Raw genomic sequence first — 23,249 nt, forward strand, 5'->3', positions numbered from 1 at the left:
GCTACAAGAAATCCTACAATTCCCCACGACATATATAATTATTGAAATATTCTCGTGGCTTCCTGTCAAGTCCTTCTAAAAAATTTAATTCCCTTGTGTTGGAATCAGATTTCGTGGAATGAATGCCAATGGTTTGTTCTGCCTCTGGAAGGCACACGTGGAGTCCGTTAGAATTTATAATTATACTACAAGAGAAGTAATACGTCTTCCTAGCCTGGGAATTTTTTTTTTTTTTTTTTTTTAATACGCCTCGGTATTTCTATTCACTAGGTTATGAACCAGAAGAAAAGAAGTATAAAGTTTTGATGACTGCTAAGGTTTCAAGTGGGCTCATGAGGAGCTGGGTTTTTACTTTAAGCCTAGACAAATCATGGAGAGAGATTGAAAGCTTCGTTGATTTTGATCTATGGTTTTATAGTAAAGTGTGCATTAGAGGAATTATCTATATGCTGAATTACTGGGAAAAAAATCATAATTGCATTTAATATTAAAGCTGAAAATTTCAGAATTATCAGATTGGAGAATGTTTTATATAATCGTAAAAGTTATTACATTCTGCTAGAAGTGAAGGGAAAATTAGCGTTGCTGGACTGTTAAAAATGTTTCTCTGGCGAAAAGGATTTGTGGATTTTGGAAAATTTCGAAAAAGAAGAATGGGAGTCATAGCATTCAGATTCCTTCCCAATGGAAAGGTATGGAGGATAAATTGCGACCAATATTAGTAATTGTAAAAGATTTTGCAGACTAGATTGTATTTATCGTAATTAAGACTAATATTTTAGAGTGTAACTTTTATGATGTAAGAAAAAATAGTTGGAGATATTTGGAAATCCAAATAGTTCCAACAGAGAGGATGTGATTTATGACATTAATAGTTATGTCGAAAGTCTCTATTCATTGGAAAAAAAATTGCATTGTGATCACGCCCAACTATGCCTTATAAAAAGGACAATGCGGTCGTTGCAAATATAATCCGGTTTACAAGTTCGGAGTTGAATCTCACTGAGAACTAAGGCTTAGCTACAGTTGTTCACTATCACCAAGAAGACAAGCTTGAACAGTTCCTAACTTATAGATATTTAGATTCTTGTGTTTAACTAATTGATTAACAAATTAAAATAATAAATTAACAACTAAAGATACTAAGAGTTAGAGACAAGATTAAGGAGGTCTAGAGTTATGATTTCCCCAATTGTCGGAATCCTTCCCGCTATGTCTTCTATAATTTCGCCTAAGTATTCTCTACCGATCATGAGCACTCTTATTACCGTAAATCTCTCCCGAGTAATCACGACAATTTACTAGACGCACGATTAAAGCGCAAACTCAATTAAAGTGCGGTAAATTAGAGTGTAATAATCGACAAAAATACGTAATTATAGCCTATCATCAACACCCCACACTTAAACCATTGCTCGTCCTCGAGCAATCAAACTACCCTTTTTTTTTAGACACGACCTTTTTAAACAATTCTCCTAACTCATCACACCAAGAGTATTTAAAATAGACTAAGCACAAAAGCGTAACATCTTCACCTCAAGATTTGACTCACAAGTACCACGCATTATTCACAACTCACCTACTTACTCTAACATAGAGGTCACTGACATTACCTTTCCTTCATGAATCACAACAAAAGAGAGTAGTTCCACATAATAAAATTTAAGAACACTTAGGAACTCAAAATAGAAAGAATTCACTCAAAATAGGAACTCAGAAATAACATTCATATGCCACAAAAGATGCACCATAAGCTTTCCCGTAGTGTACTACTCCACTAATTGAGCTCATTCAATCTAGGATCAATTAGGACTTTATTTGGTTGTAATGTAGGCTACAGGACAGGTAGGATACATTTAGATATAAGAGTGACTACAACTCCCTTAGCACTTTAATACATATACTTTAACATTCAAACTCCATACTTATGTCAAGCCAAACTCCACTTTCACATCAATATACATCAACTCCCAAATTATTTAAGCACAATTATATCATGAGTCACCACTATCAAAGAATAATTTTTTTTTCACAACAATACAACTATATTTTTTTTTCATTCTTTTCTTTTCAATTCAAGTGGCTCTTGCTTTTCAAATCAATGCACCCTTTCTCCTTATTTCATTAGCTCCACTCAAAAGCCAAACCAACCACCCCACACTTTAACTTTTACAAAGTTCATAAACAATTCAAGTGCTCATGAGAGGTTACAATGGTTCAAATAGATGGTTAATTCAAACAAATGGGTAAGGCTTGTAATGTGGTTGCCAAAGAAATAAGATTATAGGCTCAAAGGGGTTAACTACGATATATAACAATTAGGTGGGTAGAATATACATATCTGGCTCAACAAAGATATGTCTATATCACTTCCTAGACTGAATAAAACTACTATTTCGCTTTGCAAACACACGGGGCAAGTTCTAGGCATCAAATGCAATGCACAGAATATAAAAAAATCCTTACACACACATGGCACATGACTCACTCAAGATTGGATCTTCAAGACACTCTAGTCAAAGCAGTTAAGCAAAGTTAAGATCATACAATTTAAGGAACTTCTACAAGAGTCAAAAACTGAGTCTAAGCGTCACAACCAAAGTACTCACTATTCTCAAGGCATAACAAAGTCAAGAGATATTGCTTCACTTCAACACACAACATAATGGCTCTTACTCCTCAAAAAAAACTAACTAACCCCGGTTCAAATAAAACCCTTGGAAAAGAACTGTGGTTTAAAGAAAAACCAAGGGGTAATTATTACACTACCTAACAAAAGAAAATCTTTTTGTACTTTTTCTTTAGACTTAAATCCCTCAAGAAAATTGTCTAATAGATCCATCGTCGGGAAAAGTCCAATCTTTTCTATTTAAAAAAAATTGTTCAATTAAACCAACACAACTAAAATAGCATAGAAAGTCACCCAGACAATCTTCTCACCCCACACTTAAAATTGTGCATTGTCCCCAATGCACACCATAACTAATAAAAAGGGTAAAAGAGACTCCCTGGTAGGCCAAAGGCCGAAACATTAACAGCTCATGGGGTACTAAGACTTCTCCCAAGTTTGGTCCTTTGTGGGGATACCTCACAGTTAGTTTCAACCATTTGGTTTGCTGTTGCATCCTTCTAATACCTTTGCTTTCCATGCTCCTAGAAAATAAAAAATTGACACTACAAAAATAATACAATTAAAAAAAATAAAAAATAAATAAAAGAAAGCAATAAAGTTAGGTTGCCTCCAAACAAGCGCTTGATTTAACGTCGCGGCACGACGCGGATCACTTTTGGCCTCCACCTCGAGTTTATGAATTGAACCCCAAGTTTTGATTCAAGCTTATGATTATGGTCATGGGGCGGTGGAACGAATCTGACTGGCCCAATAAAATAATGTAGTATTCTGCACTTCTTGGCCTTTAGATGAGGTGTGTAATCCCGACTTTCTGGAAAGAAGAATTCCAGAATGTAAGCACTTTGTTCCTCATTCCTTGACTCCTCAAGTGGCTCGGACGACTCTATTTTCATATCATCATCTAAACACAATGTGGAAAAATGCTTGGAGTGAGGACCAATGCGCTCAACTATATGAACATTGGGACAGTCTACATTCTCAACACTAATGACAATAGAGTCAACTAAATATGTATCTTCAATATCCTTGGTTGACTCTAGTATCTCCTCTACGACATCGGCATCCTCAAAATCTAGATGGTTAGAGTGTTGGGGTTCTACTTTGGATCCCTCCATTGGCACCTCAATTTCCGTCTCTAATGCAAATTGCTCCCGGCTACTATCCATAATATTGACATATTGAGCATTAAAAGCTTCAACTAGTTGACTCACTTGAGCCTCTAAGTTGCGAATAGTTTCATCTTGCCTTTCTACCTGCAACTGTATTTTACTTTGTTGTTCTATAATGCACTTTAACATATCTTCGATCTTCTTTAGGTCAGTTTCCCTAGGTTCTTTGTTCCTGTTATCCTCACAAGAAAACGTAGAATCATCATAATAAGGGGTTGGGGGAAGATAAGAAATATAAGCACAACCATGAAAGTGACCATCTTGACCACCACACATATCACACACATTCCACACATAAGATTGAGTTGGTGCACATAACTCGCTCTCGAGAATATTTTGATAATTTTGCCAAGGGTAGTTTTCATCACAATATTCGTAAGGAGGATTAAAAGTAGAATTACCAACATCAAAAATTTCATAATTCAATGATGCCATGTTTTTTTAAATCAACAAGTAAAACAAAAAAAATCAAATACAAAAAATAAAAATAAAAGTTCAAACTTGAAACCTAGCAATATGTACACCTACAGCTACACCATTAGTTCCCCGGCAACGGCGCCAAAATTTGATCACGCCCAACTATGCCTTATAAAAAAGACAATGCGATCGTTGCAAATATAATCCGGTTTACAAGTCCGGAGTTGAATCCCACTGAGAACTAAGGCTTAGCTACAGCTGTTCACTATCACCAAGAAGACAAGCTTGAACAGTTCCTAACTTATAGATATTTAGATTCTTGTGTTTAACTAATTGATTAATAAATTAAAATAATAAATTAACAACTAAAGATACTAAGAGTTAGAGACAAGATTAAGGAGGTCTAGAGTTATGATTTCCCCAATTGTCGGAATCCTTCCCGATATGTCTTCTATAATTTCACCTAAGTATTCTCTACCGATCATGAGCACTTTTATTACCGTAAATCTCTCCCGAGTAATCACGACAATTTACTAGACGCACTCTCCCGAGCTACGCTAGCTGACTTTTGATACAGCTCACTTCAGATCGCACCCAAGGCTTCGTTATCCCTAATCCCGCCTTTAAACCCTCGGTTATTGATCCCTCATATACTCTGGGAGTGGTGTTGTTCAATAATTACCTCAATGTGCACTCTCTCCCGAGTTATGCACACTAAATAGGCACAGCTAATTGAGAGCTCTTCAATTAACTACAATAAGAACGTAGTTGAACAAATAGAGATTATACTACGGCTCAATTATATAAAAACATAACAAGAATTTATTCTACAAAAGGTTCTATCAAAACTCTAGACAACAAATTAGCTATTCATAATAGTATATAAAACTACAATACTAAAAGTCATAACCAACAACGAAAAATAGGAAGAGGAAAGAAAAAACTTGTAGAAGAATTCCCAAGCCTTGCTCATATTGTGTCTCTGCCTCCTTAGGTCAAAGCTATGTCCTCTCCTTTTCTTGGCCGGCTTCCTTGGTTTAATATAGGGTTTAGGGCTTAAAATCCCGTCTTTTGCACTTTGATCCCTGAAATTTACGCATCCTGCTGCGGTTCCACCGCGGTCGCGGTCAAACCGCGGCCAAACACCCTCTCAGATTCTTCAGTTGTCCGCGACTGCCCTCTGTCGCGGTTCTGCCGCAGTAGCGCCAAAACCGCGGTTGTTAACCCTGTTCCGTTTGGAATTTGGAAAAACGTAAAACATAAAAGTTGTAGACCTCTGAGGTATCTTTCCAACCATATATTATGGAGCCTAAATGGAGTTCTGAGCAAAAAGTTATGTCTATTTTACTAGACAGTGCGCAATATGCCTCTTCGAGTTTTTGTTTTGTTGTTTTATCATCCGTTGATCCCCGAACACGATCCTGGCTTAATTTTTTGAGCTCTTACTCAGACTTCAAAGCTCCAAACCACTTAAATTCATTTCATAACATCTATATAGCTCGGAATCACACCTACAAGGCATAAAACACACAATTAGTGCAAAACACTAGCGATTAAAGCGCAAACTCAACTAAAGTGCAGTAAATTAGAGTGTAATAATCGACTAAAATACGTAATTATAGCATATCTATCACATTGCTTGTCACCAAGTTAGTTTTGAGGTCGGGGTGCACAGATCCTTTTTGAGGGATTGAAATGGAGCTTGACACACCGCGCGCCACCGGGGCACGAAAATCGGAGATAGTTAGGCAATTAGCTAGAAATATATAGGTGTTTTTTCTTGGCAAAATGAGTGATTTTTCTGCGGGCAATTTTTATCTTTTTCATAGGCATAGGTATTTCACTGTGTATCTTGTACTCGTTGTTTTAGGAGATCATTTCATTTTGAAGATTGACAAACATTTTTGTGACGTTGTAACCTTATTGCTTAGATTGAGCTCGCAATTACTTTTCGTCAGAGATTTCTCGATAATAATTTATTTTTTCTTAGATATCTTTGATTTTTTCTTGTTATTCTTTGGAAAAAATATTTTCCTTCGTACCAAACACAACCTTATTTCATCCCCTTCTTGTGTGATTATCAATTGACTATTATGAATATGCATGTGTCTATTAGACTTTTTACTTCCTTACTACTAATTACTCGGGTGTAAAGCTTATTAGTAAAAGACTCTAATAAAGGAGAAGCAAAGTAGATAGGGTAAGTGAGTATACAAAATTTGGTAAGTTGGGTTAGTGGATGCATGGAATTGGGTCATTGTAACTTATATGAGACCAGCAAAAGACAAATTGAAAGTGTGGCATACACGCACAATGATTTAAAGACAATTATAGAATACACTTTTGATCAACATTACATTTACATACAAGCTTTTGTTCATATATTACTTAAGTTGTACACACGAGCCTATAACATACAGTGAACTCTAGGCATACCACATAAATTATGAACTTTGTGACCAACATTGGTCTTTAGTGAAAAATCAATAGCAAACTTGCACCAGATTTCTATTAATTTAAGCAGTTGGATAAGAAGCTTCCATAGCAATTTCCCATAGTCCTTCTTTAGCATCGATGTTTCTTGGCATTCTAATGTAACTTTTCTTGCCCCGACTAGTTCCCCACGAGTTCTTCACTAACCAATAATCCGTACCATCACTAGTTTTACGATATTCAATAGCCGTGACACCATGATCTAATTCGGTTCCACATTCTCCAGCAAAAATATCGTTAGAATCAATTGCGACAATACAGATCGGTGAGCTACAACTTTCAGTAGAGCAGACTCGCTATCGGAATAGAGGCATTCGAGTCCACTACTCCAAATGGTCACGCAACTATGCGCAGTGCCGGCTGCAGAGGAAGCTATTAAAGCAATTGCTTTAGGCCCCAAAATTTTCAAATTAATTATATAATATTATATATTATGAAATTATTAATAAAAGATACTAGATTTTATACTTCTTTTTTGGATTGTGATAGATGTTATTCAACGAGTATTACAAATATGCAATATATGAAGTAAACAATTTGATGACTACTGCGATAATTAAAGAATGAAATCTCTTGTATAATTAGAGTAACCTTTTGTCACTTCAGAATAGACTTGAACTATTTTAAATGTATGAAATGTGGTTCAAAATTGTGAATATTAAATTATGAGAATTTATAAAAATATTATTTAAACTGTCATATATATTTTTTGTAAAATTTTTATCTAAGCTTTAGTGAGTAGAATTATCAAATATTTGTAATGGTGAGAGCAGTAGGTAAATAAATGAATTATCAAGACACATAATACTCAAAATGCCACTTAATCAAAATTTTCAACTTACCTAGTTTACCCTCCAAATTATCAATCCTTGTTGTTTTTTTATTTTTTTTAAATATTATGGTGTTTTAACAAGGAAACGTAATTGGATATATGATAAAGATTTACCCTACTTATTGACACAATAGAAACACGCAACACACTTGATTATTTATTAGGTCTGCTTATTAGTTCAGCCTTGTGCATAGAGAAGAAAGATGAAACCTGGTACAAGAAATCCTAAAATTCCCCAAGATATAATTATTGAAATATTTTCATGGCTTCCTGTCAAGTCTTTGATGCAATTCAGGTGCGTTTCTAAATTTTTTTAATTGAAATCAGATTTCGTTGTGCACAAAGAAGAAGGTGTTTACACTATTGAGCAAAAGGAAGATGGAAAGGCCTCTAGATGGAATATTGTCATTTGTCTCTACCACTATCAAATGGTTTGTTCTGCCTCTGGAAGTCACACGTGGAGTCTGTTAGAATTTATAATCCCAGTACAAGAGAAGTAATACTTCTTCCTAGCCTGGAATTTTTTTTTAATACGCCTCAGTTTTACTATTCATTAGGTTATGAACCAGAAAAAAAGAAGTACTTATAAAGTTTTGATGACAGTTAAGGTTTCAAGTGGGCCCATGAGGAGCTGGGTTTTCACTTTAAGCGTAGACGGATCATGGAGAGAGAGATTGAAAGCTTGGATTGTGATCTATGGTTTGACAATAAAGTGTGCATTAGAGGAATTATCTATATGCTAGATTACTGGGGGAAAATCATAGTTGCATTTAATATTAAAGCTGAAAATTTCAGAATTATCAGATTGGAGAATGTTTTATATAATCCCACAAGTCATTACAAGCTGCTAGAAGTTAAGGGAAAATTAGTGTTGCTGGACTATTATAAATGTTTCTCTGGCCAAAAAGATTTGTGGATTTTGGAAAATTTCGAAAAAGAAGAATGGAAGAGTCATAGCATTCAGATTCCTTCCCAATGGAAAGGTATGGAGGATAAATTGCGACCAACATTTAGCGATTGTAAAAGATTTTGTTGTTCTTATAATGACGAGATTGTATTTATCGCGATTAAGACTAACATTTTAGAGTGTAACTTTTATGACCTAAGAAAACTTAGGTGGAGATATTTGGAAATACAGGGAGTTCCAACAGAGGATGTGATTTATGCCATTCATAGTTATGCCGAAAGCCTCTATTCACTGGAAAAAAATTGCAATACTTGTCACCAAGTTAGTTTTGAGGTCGGTGTGCACAGATCCTTTTTGAGGGACTGAAATGGAGCTTGACACACCGCGTGGCACCTAGGCACGAAGATCGGAGATAGTTAGGCAGTTATCTAGAAATAGGTATTTTTTCGTGGCAAATTGGGAGATTTTTCTGCGGGCAATTTATTTTCTTTTTCATAGGCATAGGTATTTCACTATGTATCTTGAACTTGTTGTTTTAGGAGATTATTTGATTTTGAAGATTGACAAACATTTTTGTGAGGTTGTAACCTTATTGCTTAGATTGAGCTCACAAATTACTTTCCATCAGATTGTGACATTTCCTCAAAATTTCTAGAAGATAGCAAAATCTGAACCCGGACATGCGAGAGCCCAGCCCGGGAGAAATGCATGGTTCCCCGGGACGGACTTCATCTAATCTAACCCTACCTCGTTCACCCAGGCCTGCCAGCACAATAAGAGAATGAGGGAGCTAATTTGCTTCCTTGTGTAGACGAGGACTGGTCGGCTAGCGCGCGCCAGAGGAGCTGAAAGCCACTTGACTGTAAGGAGAGGAGTTTCGAGTGACTTTTTTCTTTGCTCTTTGACATTTTCTCGACGATAATTCGTTTCTTCTTAAATTTATATATCTTTGATTTATTCTTGTCGTTCTTTGGGGAAGGTTAGTTGATATACCAATTATTACCATAGATGTTATGTTACGATCTGATACGATTCGGCCAACACACATGATAGTGGGTGGTTCAAGTTAACAAGTAGGCCGTCGTTTGTTTTTAAATGAGAAAAGCATGTTCACAAGGTGATGTATGATGTCGTTATCTATTGCAGGGAAACCATGGCAATATGATAGGAGTATTTAGCTTAATAGTAAAAGACTCTAAAGGAGAAGCAAAGTAGATAGGTAAGTGAGTACACAAAATTTGGTAAGTTGGGTTAGTGGGATGCATGGAATCGGGTCATTGTAACTTGTATGAGACCAGCAAAAGATAATTTGAAAGTGTGAGATACACACAAAGATTGAAAGACAATTATAGGATACACTTTTGATCAACATTACCATTTACATACAAGCTTTTGTTCAATTATTACTTAAGTTGTACACACAAGCCTATAACATACAGTGAACTATAGCACACCGCATAAATTATGAACATTGTGACCAACAATGGTCTTAAGTGAAAAATCAATAGCAAACTTGCACCAGATTTCTATAATTTAAGCAGTTGGATAAGAAGCTTCCATAGCAATTCCACAAAGTCCTTCCTCAGCATCAATGTTTCTTCGCATTCTAATATAACCTTTCTCGCCCCAACTAGTTCCCCACGAGTTCTTTACTAACCAATAATCTGTACCATCACTAGTTTTACCATATCCAATTGCAGTGACACCATGATCTAACTCAGTTCCACATTCTCCAGTAAAAACACCGCTAGAATAGAATTGAAAATCTGGTCCACTAGCATCAATTGCAACAGATACAGGTTGATGAGCTACAGCTTTCAATAGAGCAGACTCGCTATTGACCGGGACATCTTCGTAACCAGCAATCTTGGCAGCATGATTGGATTTCTTTCCCGTTTTGCAGGTGCCATCGATTCCCTCATATGGGTAATTGGATTCAGTCGTAAGCCCATGGTTCTTGATGATAAACTTGAATGCATAATCCATGAGGCCTCCTTGACAACCCATATTCCAACTCGTGTCGCAATCCACAAGTTCCTGCTCAGATAAGGAAATCAGCTTACCTTTCTTGATCTTGTTGATTCCTTCTGTGGCAGCAACAGCAGAAAATGCCCAGCAACATCCTACATTATTAGGTTGATTAGTTGAGACATAATATAATCAATTGTGATATTTCTAGCAACATAAGCTTTAGATTCACACAATTCAATATGATAGAGATCCTGGGACTGTCACGGCCACCCGAAAAGTCAACTAACATTCCCACGTGTTTGGGCCATGAAAAATATCAGGCTCACGCGTGAGGAAGAGTGTTGAGACATAATAATTGGAAGTGTTCTCTCTCTAACGCTTAACCTTTTAAATGAATGGTCGTACAATTTAACAATATGATGACCAAGTTTGACTTACCACATTGCCCTTGATCCTTAACTCCAGTAACAGCACCCTTCTTTCTCCAATCTATGGAAGTTGGTGCAGTCACATTTTCGTACTTGAATGATGTGGTTTCAGACGATTTCTGGTGAGAACGCATTTTATACCCATTATGAGTGGCTCGGAATTCCTCATTTGTCAAATCGGCGAATTCATTAATGCCAAGTTTATAAGGCCGGATCCCTGCCTTGTTGACGGAATCAATGTACTCAGCATTTTCCTTGAATATTTTGAGTCTTTTTTCCTTCTCTGCATCATCTTTGTACACACGCCTAAAACGATCCATCCACTGCTCGTGTTTCTGGACCATTGAGCCTTCATAGAAGCCGCGAGATGAGGCTCGAGAAGCCTGCATTCCCAATACTAGTAGAGCTGCAAAAGCAAGTTTCCAATTGAATGTCAAAGCCATTTTTTGCTACCTGAATCTTTCTAATGATACTAATATTTTGTTTGAATGTTAGTGAAATGTTTAGATGGAGCAAGGAATTTATAGTACTGAAGATGTTGTCTGTTAAAGTTTACGTGTGATTGTGACAATGAAGATACACTCCGTACACGTTGTTCTGGTGTCCTCAAATGATATAATCCTAATAAACCTTAATTGTAACTTTCTGATATGTTTTCTTTCCCTAAATCTTGGAATATAGGCACTAACTAATGAAGTTCATTCATTGGCCCACGGCACAGTAATTAGCCGATATAGAAATGGAGTACTCGACCACTATGCTGTCATATTTGCAATTACACAATTTACTTCTCCTTTGGCCATTAATGTGACACGGAATAGAAAGAAGAATAATGATCACAGCATTTTTCCCCTTAAGCTACGGGAGAGAATTTTCATAAATGACATCCTTACTTCTCCAATTAATTTTTTTTTTAATAATCGTGGTGTCCAAACCAGCTTGCTCGCACCTTGATTAATTTCACGGACTACATGCTATGTCCCACTCTACCAAGGCTGGACAGATAGAAGAAATCACTTAATATTGTTGTCTCCGCTAAAATTTGAATCTTGAACCTCATGATTCCGTACCCACTTTATTGGTCATAAGGCCACACCCACACCCTTGAGTGCCGAATATACTTTCTTGAGCAAACAACTCGAGTAGTAAGGAAAACGAAACGAAATATAGTAAGAGTATATCCGAGAATGTCAAAATCAGCGTGTTGATCATAGTCAGCAGTTTTATTTCTTTAGAATGCCTCATAGCCTGTGAGTCTTCATTCTTTTAACTTAAACCTACACCTTAATATTAGGGTGACTTGTCTCTATTTACATGCCATAATTTTCAATTCTTTGCTAAATCAAGTAATCAGTGTTTATACCACCATAGGTTGATTGTGGAGCTATAACTACTCTTTCATCTTTAATTAGAGGCCTTTGGTTCGAACTATAGAATCGTCTTTGATAAAGAACGTTTGCTTCATCTTTAACTAGAGGTCTTTGATTCGAGCTCTAAGTATAAAATCGTCTTTGATAGAGAACGCTTTGCCCCAGAAGTGAGACTAGTTGGGCCTCAAAGTGAGCATCAACACTAGGTGGGAAACCTATTAAAAAAAAAAGTAATCGGTGACTATTAGTGTAAATACTAAGAAAATCACATGATTTTTAGATAAACATTGATTACCTAATTTCAAGAATGATTTGACAAACCAGACTTCGTTAAACCAAAATTGTAGAAAACCTATGGGACGTAAGCATTCATATAAACAAACTCAACTAGTTTGCAATTGATATATAGTTGTATACCAACTTTCAGTGCAAACATACACAGACGATCAAAAGCATGTTCCTAAAACAAAAATGTACGAAGAGTATTTCCAAATTTGGAGCAGTATTTTCAGGAATTTTCCCTTCACATTCTTATTCTTTTACGGGGGATGAGGAAGAGGAGAAAAATAGCTTGGGAATTCTATATTTTCTTGGGAACAACTAATGCTCCAGGGAAAACACATACTCCTATAACACACCCCAAACGCAAAGAAGGGTGAACAATACAACCCAAAAAACAAGGCACTTCTTCCCCCCTCCCCTCCCCCCCCCCCCTCTTTTATCAAAAAGAGGAAGGAAGAAAACAAGAAAAAAAAAATAGTTTCAGTCTGGACAATAAAATTTTAAGCATTTATAGCACACCAGCCTCTAAATGATACAAGTGAATAGCGTGCCTTTGTTACCCCAGTAGCAGCATATGATTCTTATGACAACAAGAAGCTCATCCACGAGTACAGATATTTACAACCAACTACTCAATTTTTTGCACTGGCAGAAACAGTACTGGTTCTTCACAATGTGAAATAGCTCATTGCAAGAATAATCTGGTTCCATGTTACAAACCGGAGGTGACCTTCAGATGATTCAAAAGGAAGCATCAATATAAGTATACATGTGTATATATACACTCTTCTGAGATCGAGTAGGACATACACAATACCTGTCACTACACTCACCTTCTAATCAAAATCCATGTATGCTCCAGCAGCAAAGATAGACGCCCACACATCTGCATTTGCAAAAACTGTGGAGCTACATTCTATCAATAGGCTCGGTATGGCCCTGCACTGCCAAACGCTCTGACACATCAGCTAGCGATTTGAGGTTACACCGGATTAGGGCCTCCACAAAGAAGCATGTTTCATCCTTCGTATTTCCATCTGGTACATCTACCACAAATGACTCTATTACAATTGTTCCAGGTCTCCCATCAATGACCTCAGGATGAACAGTGATAATCGATGAGTAGTTCTGTCATTCAAAAAAAAGGAAAAAACGACACTTGAAAACCAGCTCAATGAATCATTGTATATAGAAAGTAGTAATACTTCTGTTTACAAACAAAAAGCAATAGCGTTGTGGAAATGATGCAAAACACACAGATAACTTTAATGCGCAGAGTGGAAGGAAAGCTGGCTCGGATGCACATGGAAGCACGATATTTTCATGATGGATTGGCTGTGTATTTGGTGAAGAAACAGAAAAGGCGAAGGACAAAAGGAGTATAAACAGACGTAATAAATGGAGTTGAGATAGCACAAGGTAGGTCCCTTGGACTTCAAATGAGCCTCTCACTGAAGGAAAGTTGTCTATCCATTCTTATAATTCATATGCTTAGCAGGTCTTTTTACTTTTTCCTAGTGGTCAATGAAGTGGGAAGAGAACCATGAGGTCTCAGGTTCGAATTCATATGGAGGCAAAGATACTGGGTGATTTTTTCCCATCTGCCTAAGCTTTGGTGGACAGAGTTACCCGATACATATGCTGGTGGAAAGTAGCAGGTACCCGATAGAATAGTCAAGATGCGAGCAAGCTGGTCTGGACACCACCGTCTAATCAAAAAAAGGGGGGAAGGGGGGGAGCGCGATTTGCACAATGTTGTTTTGGCACACTCTTCTCATGAAGGAAAAGTTATTCCCGCATTCACTCCTCCATTCAACATGCTTACTATTCGACATGCCTTACCATCTGAACCCCTGATAGCTGCACTATCAGACCAACACCAAAAAACAACTGCTACTACCTCAATACCAAAATAGTTGAGGTTGGTTAAACAAAACTTCAATATTCATTCCACTCCATCTAGACCTCCTTTTCCTGAAAGCAAACCACCTTGGAATAACTTCTCCCAGAGGGAAGTTACTAACCATCAGGTCATTTTTGCTTTCTACCGCATCAGTTATAAAATATTAGTATTACACATTCATAGGATAAGAAGAGACTGTGAAATCTTCTTTTGGTAAAGGGGTCCCCACATCCCATGCTATATTGTAATTGCACGTTGGTATCAATACTTCTTCAAGAAACAACAACATGACTCTCGTTATGGAAAAGTTAACTGGGCATTTACTTCTCCATTTCCTAACCGGAGGATAGTTAATGAAAAATACAAGATTACTTCTTTTTCTATGAATGGAACAATTAAACATGCTTACGATATGAAACACTAAAGTTCCACAACAAAAACCATGTGAGATCAAACTTGATATCTGCTACAAGTTCCTCTATCCAAGTTTATGTGACACTTCATTTCTTAGTTTGTTTCAATAATATTGACATCCCATTTTTATCATCACTGACATGGCATATTGAGTCCCCAGTTGATAATATTAAGATAGAGGAACATGAGGGACGTGTGGAACTCTTAACATCTCCTATTTAACTGTTGTTGTCATGGTCAACTTTGGTACTTTACGTACAAATAGCCTATTTATCAAAAATTTCCTTTGTTTCTTATTCTCCATATTCAGTCAAACACTATTATATAAAATGGGATAGAAGAAGTATAATTAGTTAGCTACTTGTCTTAGCCTCCTTATCGCTCCAGAAAAAATAATAACAGTGGCATGATCTGCAAGAGACTTCCATTTGATATAAACACAACTTTTTTTTGATTGTTCCATTTGATATAAACACGAGTATCTAAGCATTAACTCATTAAATCAGTTCTGAGGCAACAAGAAATCAGACCAAATATTTTTTCAGAAAATTAAACTATTAAGGTCCTACCATACAAGGAGCAAGTTACGCTCAACTGCTCAAGTGGCTTCATCTAAACTTCAGCTGTTCTTTAGGCTCAAGCCTGAATTTCTCTATCGAATGGGCCACTTATGATCACTATCAACTACATCAAGCATCTCCTGTATTGTTATTTCTCTTTCTAAACCTCATTTTTTGTCCACCAAACCGCACCCCCCCCCCTCTGCGCGCTTGACACTTCAAGCTTCAAGTCCAAATGCAGTGTGCATTCGTGTATAACTAGGAAAATTTTGTGAATCTCACTCCATAATGGATGCTTAACTTAAAACTATAACAAATCAAGTAAGGAGTCCTTAGTATTCATCAGCTTTTCGAAATAGAATGCTGGAACAAACATCGTTTCATCTATATCTAACAGCTTTGTTCTATTTGAAGAAGTGATCAGGAATACAAAATTACAGGTGAGAAGGAGGACAAGGATAAACTGTTTAAACAAGGACAAGCGAAAGCTCATGTGGCACAGACTCCTCAGTGAAGTTCTCAAGTGCGTCTAGAATTTGATACTGATGTAATCAGCAGAGTTGGACGGTCTTGAAATCTCGATGAATCGAGGAGAAAAGCATCTATCCTTTCGAAAAAGGATGGAATGGCAACCTGTGGTAAGAGAGCCTTTAGCACAAGAGCGAAGGATGACGACTGATTCAATTGCCCTCTCTACATCATCTCTAGTAGGTGTGACTGAGTAAGAATAGAAAGGATCCAAGTACATATAAATCTTATACAATACAAAGCCATCCCTCAGCCAACCTCAACAGGAGAAGGAACATAAATAGTCAATGTTATTGCAGTTATATACAGATGCAAGATGGCTAGTGGGAAACATGGTCTCTTACCATTCAAAAGACACTGAGTGCATATTCCTTTCCACAGAATAAAGTCAACTTCACAATAATACCATAAGATAAACAAAACACCTTATCTAACAATGTAGCCCGCATGCATATCCATCAATGCATTAGTACTTATTATTTTCTATAAGAAGATAAAAGATCCATACCCTTAACCTGTGATCTCCACCAACAATCTTCACGCCAAAGATGTGCTCCTCGTCATCTAGAAGCTCTAACCTCTCCTTGCTGGTGGTGGCCGGAAGACCCGACCTAACATTTACTTCTCTCACACTCCCTATTGCAAGGTCCCCTTGCACGACGCACCTGCTGACGAATGGTTTGTACCTTTGTGGTTGATCAAACCTTCTCACCAATGACCATACCTATGAAAAATACCACATCCGTAAGAGCTCAGCAAGAATATATATGGTACATTCAGAAACACATCCAATGAATGGTAACATATGAAATCAAGTATATAATGCAATTTGGTTTACCAAAACCAATTCCATCTCCAAATGCAAACCATGAGAATATTTTAGGTGATGAAACAATTCAACAATGTATGTATAAAAATATTTTTTCATCTTTACCTCCAAACAGCAGCAAAATATTCTTTACCGCAATAATTCATGCACTATTAATCACTGTATTACCTAACTTGTTTTTAAACCAAACAAACCCTAAGTGACAGTGTAACGTTTACACAATCTAGTTACTTGTCATAAGATATTTAATTTATTTTTTAGGTTATCCTATAAAACTTGAAAAATTACGCACTGTCCTAGGTCAATTCAATCTGATGCTATAAAACAAATTATGAATGTTAGAAAAAAAGGGTGAAAATGAATATCTCGTAAAGTCTCTGTAACAAGTTGATTGCATATAGATCTGAGAAAAAATAGGGAAATATATCAAATAAATTTTTTTTTAAAAAAAGGAGCAAGCTTACAAGATTAACAGGAGCTCTGATGCGCTTGACAAGTGAAGAGCTACACTGATCGTCCTTGACCACATGTCTATGGTGTCTCCTAATATACTCTTCCTCCATTATTGATCAGAGTAAACGTGGTGAAAATTCAATGGAACGGTTTTGAGAATAGTGTAGAAGATTTGAGAGTGTGAATTAGAAGAGTCCAAAAGCCATCGCCATTGGAACTTCCGGTGGCTGAACGGTCCAAAATTGCTTCATTTTTAATAAATAAATTAAAAAAAAACTACAAGTCGTACATAGCAAGTGGGTTTTGAGGGGGGTCCCTTTTGTTTAGACAAAATTATCATTGGTCATTTGTTTGGTTTAAACTAAAAGGGAAACTTACTTTTTTGACAAGAGAGAGTGTTTCAATATTGGCGAATCAAAGCCTACTTGAAGAGGATAAAGCATATTATTGGATAATTCTAGATTTTGTTCGCGGAGGTCGTAATGGGTAACGTTGTCGTCATGTGACCTCCTTTGCGTTAGTGCGCCCGTTTTCTAGATTTTATTTATGTATCCTCTAGCTTTTTCAGTTTTTCCCTTCATTTTATTTCGTTTTTATTTTTAATCTAATGGAATATTCGGATCCACAAATCATAGATCCTCGGTTGGGCGCCTACTGGAAAATAAAATGGGCGTAGTGGTGATTAAATCAAACAATTTTTTAAAAGGCCACTAAGTCTATGATATTGCTCCTAAATTTCTGAGACATTTCTTGAGATTTGATAAATTTTCTTCCGGTTTACGATATTATGCATATTTTGTTATTCTGATTTCTTTTGCGACAAATTATTTTAACCTATTTATCATTAATATAAAAATATATAATTTGGTGAATTTTTTCATTGTTTAATATACTCTTTTATTTTAATTAATTACGCAAATATTTTTTTTTATAAAATATCACTAAATCTACAAATTTATACCTAAATTAAATTGAATAAATAGTAACCATCATTTCATTAATTATAAAGTTATTTTTATTTGGGGTAGGGTGGGGAGGGGTTGAGCAAAGTGAGGGTAGGAGGTAAGGGTAGGGTGAGTGTGGGTCCAATGTTGGTAACGTTCTCTATTGAACGTTTCACAATTGTGGTCCGTTTAATTTGGACAAGTTGAAATCCATTTGCCCAAAGAAGACGCATCAGTTTAGTGAGAGAAATTCTCATCCATCACTACAACCAATCAATGGAAAATTCACCTACATCACCTAATATACCACCGGAATCACCGGATAACACTGTCATGGAAGAAGACGCAACAAAAATCCCACTCGTACAAGAAAATGCTACTTGATAAGCAAAATACTACACAAGCGGATTACTTCACTACAGAACTCCAGTCCACCTTAACACAAGAAAAAGGTAAGGAAACAATAGGTCCTATACTACTCTCTCAAGAGGATAAAAACAGGCTATATGAACTATGGCGTTACTCAGTTATCATAAAACTATTTGGGGAAAAAATGCCACACTATCTCCTCCGATCTAAACTAGTTGATTTATGGAACCCATTCGAACAGTTGATCTCGATTGACCTAGGATGGAATTTTTTTCATAGTCAAATTTGGTAAAGAGGAGAACCTAGTGAAAGCTATACAAAAGGACCATGGTTCATATCAAGAAATTTCCTCTCAGTAAGAAGATGGGAACCCAAATTCGTACCACAAGAAGCAACTCTATCCTTCACTGCAATTTGGGTAAGACTACCACAGCTACCCACCGAGTTCTATGACAAGGAAGTCCTAGAAAAAGTGGGCAGAAAACTAGGAAAACTCCTAAAAATTGATATGTGCACTTCAGCCACTCTCAGAGGAAGGTATGCAAGGATATGCATACAGGTACCCTTGGAAACAACAGTTGCTACCTCAGTCACAATAGGGGATCATAAACAGTTGGTGCTCTATGAAGGAGAAAATGTACTATGCACTGGCTGTGGAAGGATAGGGCACATCTTGAAATGATGCCTACACAGACAAAAACAACAACAACCACAAACTCAAGATAGCCTAGAGTGCTCAAATACTAAGCAAAACGATGTTTCGGGTCATACACCAAACAATGAGGAAGAAGAAGAATGGAAAGTGGTCTCCTTCCCCGGAAAGCGTAAAAAGAGTACAACACAAAGCAAAATGAAGCAACGGACAAGAGTAGAAAGGATAAACCATCAACAAAGCCAGAAGGCATCAAAGTGAAAATGTTCGATGCTACATCCGGTAAGTTTCTTGATACTCAAACCTTTTGATACACCAATAAATCTAATATGTTACAGGAGATGGACCTGATCCAACACATTTCCACAAAGGGACCACACATTGGACAACAAAAATACAACTGGGCAGCCCACAAGAGAAAGGCCCAACACAAGTGCCAAACGAAAAGCGAACCCAGGGAATGCCCAAATGCACACAAATTACAAACATGGGCCCATGACACAAACAAAGGCAACGACGGACCCCATAGTCAGTAACCCAAACCAAACGGAGACTACCCCACAGACAAAGTCAACCAAGCCCAAAAGCCAAGAGAAAAACCAAAAAAGGCAGACTGGCCTACCCCGCACCTCTGGGAAAATAGACCCCATAGTAGACCACAATGATAACCACTACAACACTACGTCCCCCCCTACCAACACCAACTGGAGGAAATCCCTCCATGAATGACCAAGAGCCAAAGCAGTATAATCACGTAATCTTCAGTGATTTGACATAACCCATCAACTCAACTGGATATCAAAATACCCTCATTCCCAGTGTATCAGACACAAACCCCAAAATAATAAGCATGCTTACCGATTCAAATTCACAAACGTAAGAAACGTTTGATTACCCCAATACTCCATATTTTATTACCAACCCAAAAACAGATAGGAAAAAGAAACCCTAAATGGAACCAAATCCCAACCCCCTAATCTTCCTAACCTCCACCCCACTACCACCAGACCACCTACCAGCATCATGGTTGGAGCTGGCACTCTATGGACAAGCCCTAAGCTACAATTTTCAGCTGGGCGAGCAACAGATCTCTCTAATCATTCAGAACCCAGCCCATCTGGCAAGGGTAACAGAAGAAGCCTTAAATAGGGGCTTGGGGATGCTTGGAGCACAGATGTGGCAGTCACTCATGGAGCAGACCCACCCAGCCAACATGAACAACAACAACGACTCATCTATCCAAGATAGGATTCAACAGATCTTCAATAGTATCCCATTCTTCCCAGACCAAACAATAGAGGATCTCTATGCAACCCTCCAGTTCAAAATACTCTAGCCGGAGTCAACCCAGAAAACTTCACCTTTAGCACAGGAAAAGCAGCAACAATCACCCCAAGAGAGGCAACATCAATCACCTCTAGGGAACATCTCCAAAGGAATTTCAACAGCTCTGGAGCTACTGAGGAACAACGAGGCGCCAATGGACCACGAAGCAACCCCAATCGACAATCTAGTGAGGGTGGACTTACTGTGGTTGGAAGCAGTAAGGGTTGTGGAATTTAGCATGGACCACAGCGAGACATTGATCCTACTTTGCCAAAGAACCTAGTTCGTTGCGGATTGGACTTCTCATCTTACCTGAACTAAGGTACTCTCAAACCCCTTCTGACCCTAACCCCAGTGATGATATCCCAACAATCTCAATAGAGGGGAAGAGATGCGATGCAACCCCAAGGTAGGGAGAAAGCATCAACGAGCACCAACCCTCCAACACTGAACCCTCTAATGAATTTCATAATATGGAATGTTAGAGGGGCAAACAGTGCAGAGTTTAAAAGGCACTGCTTAGAAATGGTCAAAATGCTCAAGCCTATGATGTTGGTTCTCCTGGAGACCAAAATGGCAGACCACAAAATGCTTACTGAGGAGCCTCACTTCGACATGCACATTTAGTTACCTGCTATTGGCCACTCTGGAGGTATAGTGATTATGTGGAGGGATAATTCCTTCCAAGTTGATGAAGTAGTTGTCAACTCTTAGGGTATCCATGCCATGGTCAAGGTATTACCCTCAAACCCACCCTGGTTTTTTCCTACAATCTATGCCAGTAACCATATTGAGGATAGAAGAGGCCTCTGGGATAGTCTTGTTGATATCTCAAAAACACACAAAAGAAATTGGTTTGTGGGTGGGGACTTCAATGAAGTCCTTAAAGCAGAAGACAAATTTAGGGGAAACCCTATAAACACCCATAGAAGCAACTCTTTCTGGAATTGTATTAACAACTGTTAGCTTATAGACCTAGGATTTAAAGGTAGCAAGTATACTTGGTCTAACAAGAGGTACAAAAATAAGACCTATCTAATACTAGAAAGAATTGACAAATGTTTTGCTAATAACCATTGGATAAATGAGTACCCTGAAGTAAGTATCACTCACCTTCCTAGGACCCAGTCTGATCATTGCCCCATGCTTGTCAATCTAAGCAATAACAGTCCTAGTCCCCTCAATAAACCCTTCAGGTTTGAATCAATGTAGTTCAGCCACCCCATGTTTCAAAATGTTAGGGACTCTTTCAAGCCTGACTCTACTATAATCCTTTCCACCTCCTTGTTCAAGGTAAATGCCCTCAACTGGAATAGGCATACCTTTGGAAATATCTTCCACAAAAAAAGATGTTGCTAGCAAGGATAGCAGGAATTTAGAAATTCTCCCTCTATCCTATCAGCACCCCAATGCAAATCCTTGAAGGCAACCTCATTGAGGAGCTTAACTCTATCTTGAAAAATGAAGAGGACTTTTGGAAGATGAAGTCTAGAATCCAATGGCTCTCAGATAGAGATGCAAATACAAAATTCTTCCATACTTCCACCTTAAATAGAAGAAGAAGGAACAAAATCCTTTCCCTCTAAAATGACTCTGGTCAGTGGATGTTTAAGGATGGGGAGATCAAGCAGGCAATCTCAAAGTTCTTCCAAGAACTCTATACCTCCTCCCTCCCCCAGTCTCAGAATGGCTTATCCTACACTGAAATCCAGGGACATTGCCTCTCTCAGGTTCAACAAACAACAATTGGGATGCCTCTAAGGGATAGTGAAATTAAGAATGCCATTTTCTCCTTCAAGCCTTTCAAAGCTCCTGGGCCAGATGGCCTTCACCTTTGCTTCTATCAAAAATATTGGGACATAGTGGGTAAGGATGTCACCCTTTTCTGCAAAAACTGTTTCTCCACATCAACTATGGACCTAGTCATGAATGGAACCCTTCTTTGCCTCATTCCAAAGTGCCCTCAAGCCACAATGATCAAAAATTTCAGACCCATAGGTTTATGTAACACTATCTATAAGATGGTAACAAAAATCATTGTCAATAGAATCAAGCCTTACCTCCCTCACATCATTGGGCCTAGTCAGGCCAGCTTCCTTTCCAACAGGAAAGCTTCAGACAATGACATCATAGTGCAAGAGTACATCTCCCACTTTGGGAAAATGAGGGGAAAATCATATAGCATGATCCTAAAGATTGACCTGGAGAAGGCTTTTGACAGACTAGAATGGTCTTTTATTAAGCAAACTCTCCATGCTTTCAAATTTCCAAACATAATCATCAACCTCATCATGTCATGTGTCATCTCCTCCACCATCTTTGTAATTGTCAATGGAGAGAAAACCACCCCTTTCATGCCCACTAGGGGCATCAGGCAAGGTGATCCCCTTTTCCCCTACCTGTTTATAATGTGTATGGAAAGGCTTTCAAGAGACATTGACAATAATGTCCTCCAAGGGGAATGGCACCCAATCAGCATTAGCAGAAGTGGCCCTAAAATATCCCATCTCTTCTTTGCTGATGATTTAACTCTTTTTGCAACAGCTAACCAATCAAGTTGCAATACAATCATGAATACTCTTAATTCTTTCAATCTGGCATCTGGGCAAAAGATCAATCTCACTAAGTCCAAAGTATGCTTCAGTGCTAACTTCCAACCTCATCAAATGGAGCTCATTTCAAACACCCTCTCCATAAAAGCCTCAATAAACTTTGGGAAGTATCGGGGGTTCCCAATTTTCCACAAAAGACCCACTCATAGTGATTTTCA

The 23,249-nt window shown here is 37.7% G+C and overlaps 3 protein-coding genes across 4 annotated transcripts; 1 reads left to right on the top strand and 2 right to left on the bottom strand.

Moving 5' to 3' along the window:
• The first annotated feature begins 7,728 nt into the window (after positions 1–7,728).
• Positions 7,729–8,945, top strand: LOC104244283 (putative F-box protein At2g19630). Its single transcript, XM_070158809.1, has 2 exons — positions 7,729–7,852; positions 8,152–8,945. Exons 1-2 carry the CDS (start codon positions 7,747–7,749, stop codon positions 8,814–8,816), a joined length of 771 nt encoding a protein of 256 aa, XP_070014910.1. The 5' UTR covers positions 7,729–7,746; the 3' UTR covers positions 8,817–8,945.
• Positions 8,946–9,785: 840 nt separating this feature from the next.
• On the bottom strand, positions 9,786–11,379 carry LOC104244277 (senescence-specific cysteine protease SAG39-like). The gene is made up of 2 exons (XM_009799666.2): positions 10,860–11,379; positions 9,786–10,573 (listed from the first exon to the last, which is right to left on the bottom strand). The coding sequence occupies exons 1-2, from the start codon at positions 11,290–11,292 to the stop codon at positions 9,984–9,986; spliced, it is 1,023 nt and encodes a 340-aa protein (XP_009797968.1). The 5' UTR covers positions 11,293–11,379; the 3' UTR covers positions 9,786–9,983.
• A 1,608-nt stretch (positions 11,380–12,987) lies between these two features.
• Positions 12,988–17,479, bottom strand: LOC104244278 (abscisic acid receptor PYL3-like). 2 transcript variants are annotated; one of them, XR_715466.2, is made up of 4 exons: positions 17,200–17,424; positions 16,415–16,630; positions 13,335–13,629; positions 12,988–13,231 (listed from the first exon to the last, which is right to left on the bottom strand). XR_715466.2 is itself a non-coding variant. In XM_009799667.2 (3 exons), exons 1-3 carry the CDS (start codon positions 17,296–17,298, stop codon positions 13,411–13,413), a joined length of 534 nt encoding a protein of 177 aa, XP_009797969.1. In that variant the 5' UTR covers positions 17,299–17,479; the 3' UTR covers positions 12,988–13,410. The 2 variants fall into 2 exon arrangements, 1 of the variants encoding a protein (XP_009797969.1); XM_009799667.2 differs by having other exon boundaries at positions 12,988–13,629; positions 17,200–17,479.
• Positions 17,480–23,249: the final 5,770 nt, after the last annotated feature.

The sequence above is a fragment of the Nicotiana sylvestris genome, chromosome 10, assembly GCF_000393655.2.
Source record: "Nicotiana sylvestris chromosome 10, ASM39365v2, whole genome shotgun sequence".
Classification (NCBI taxonomy): Eukaryota; Viridiplantae; Streptophyta; class Magnoliopsida; order Solanales; family Solanaceae; genus Nicotiana; species Nicotiana sylvestris.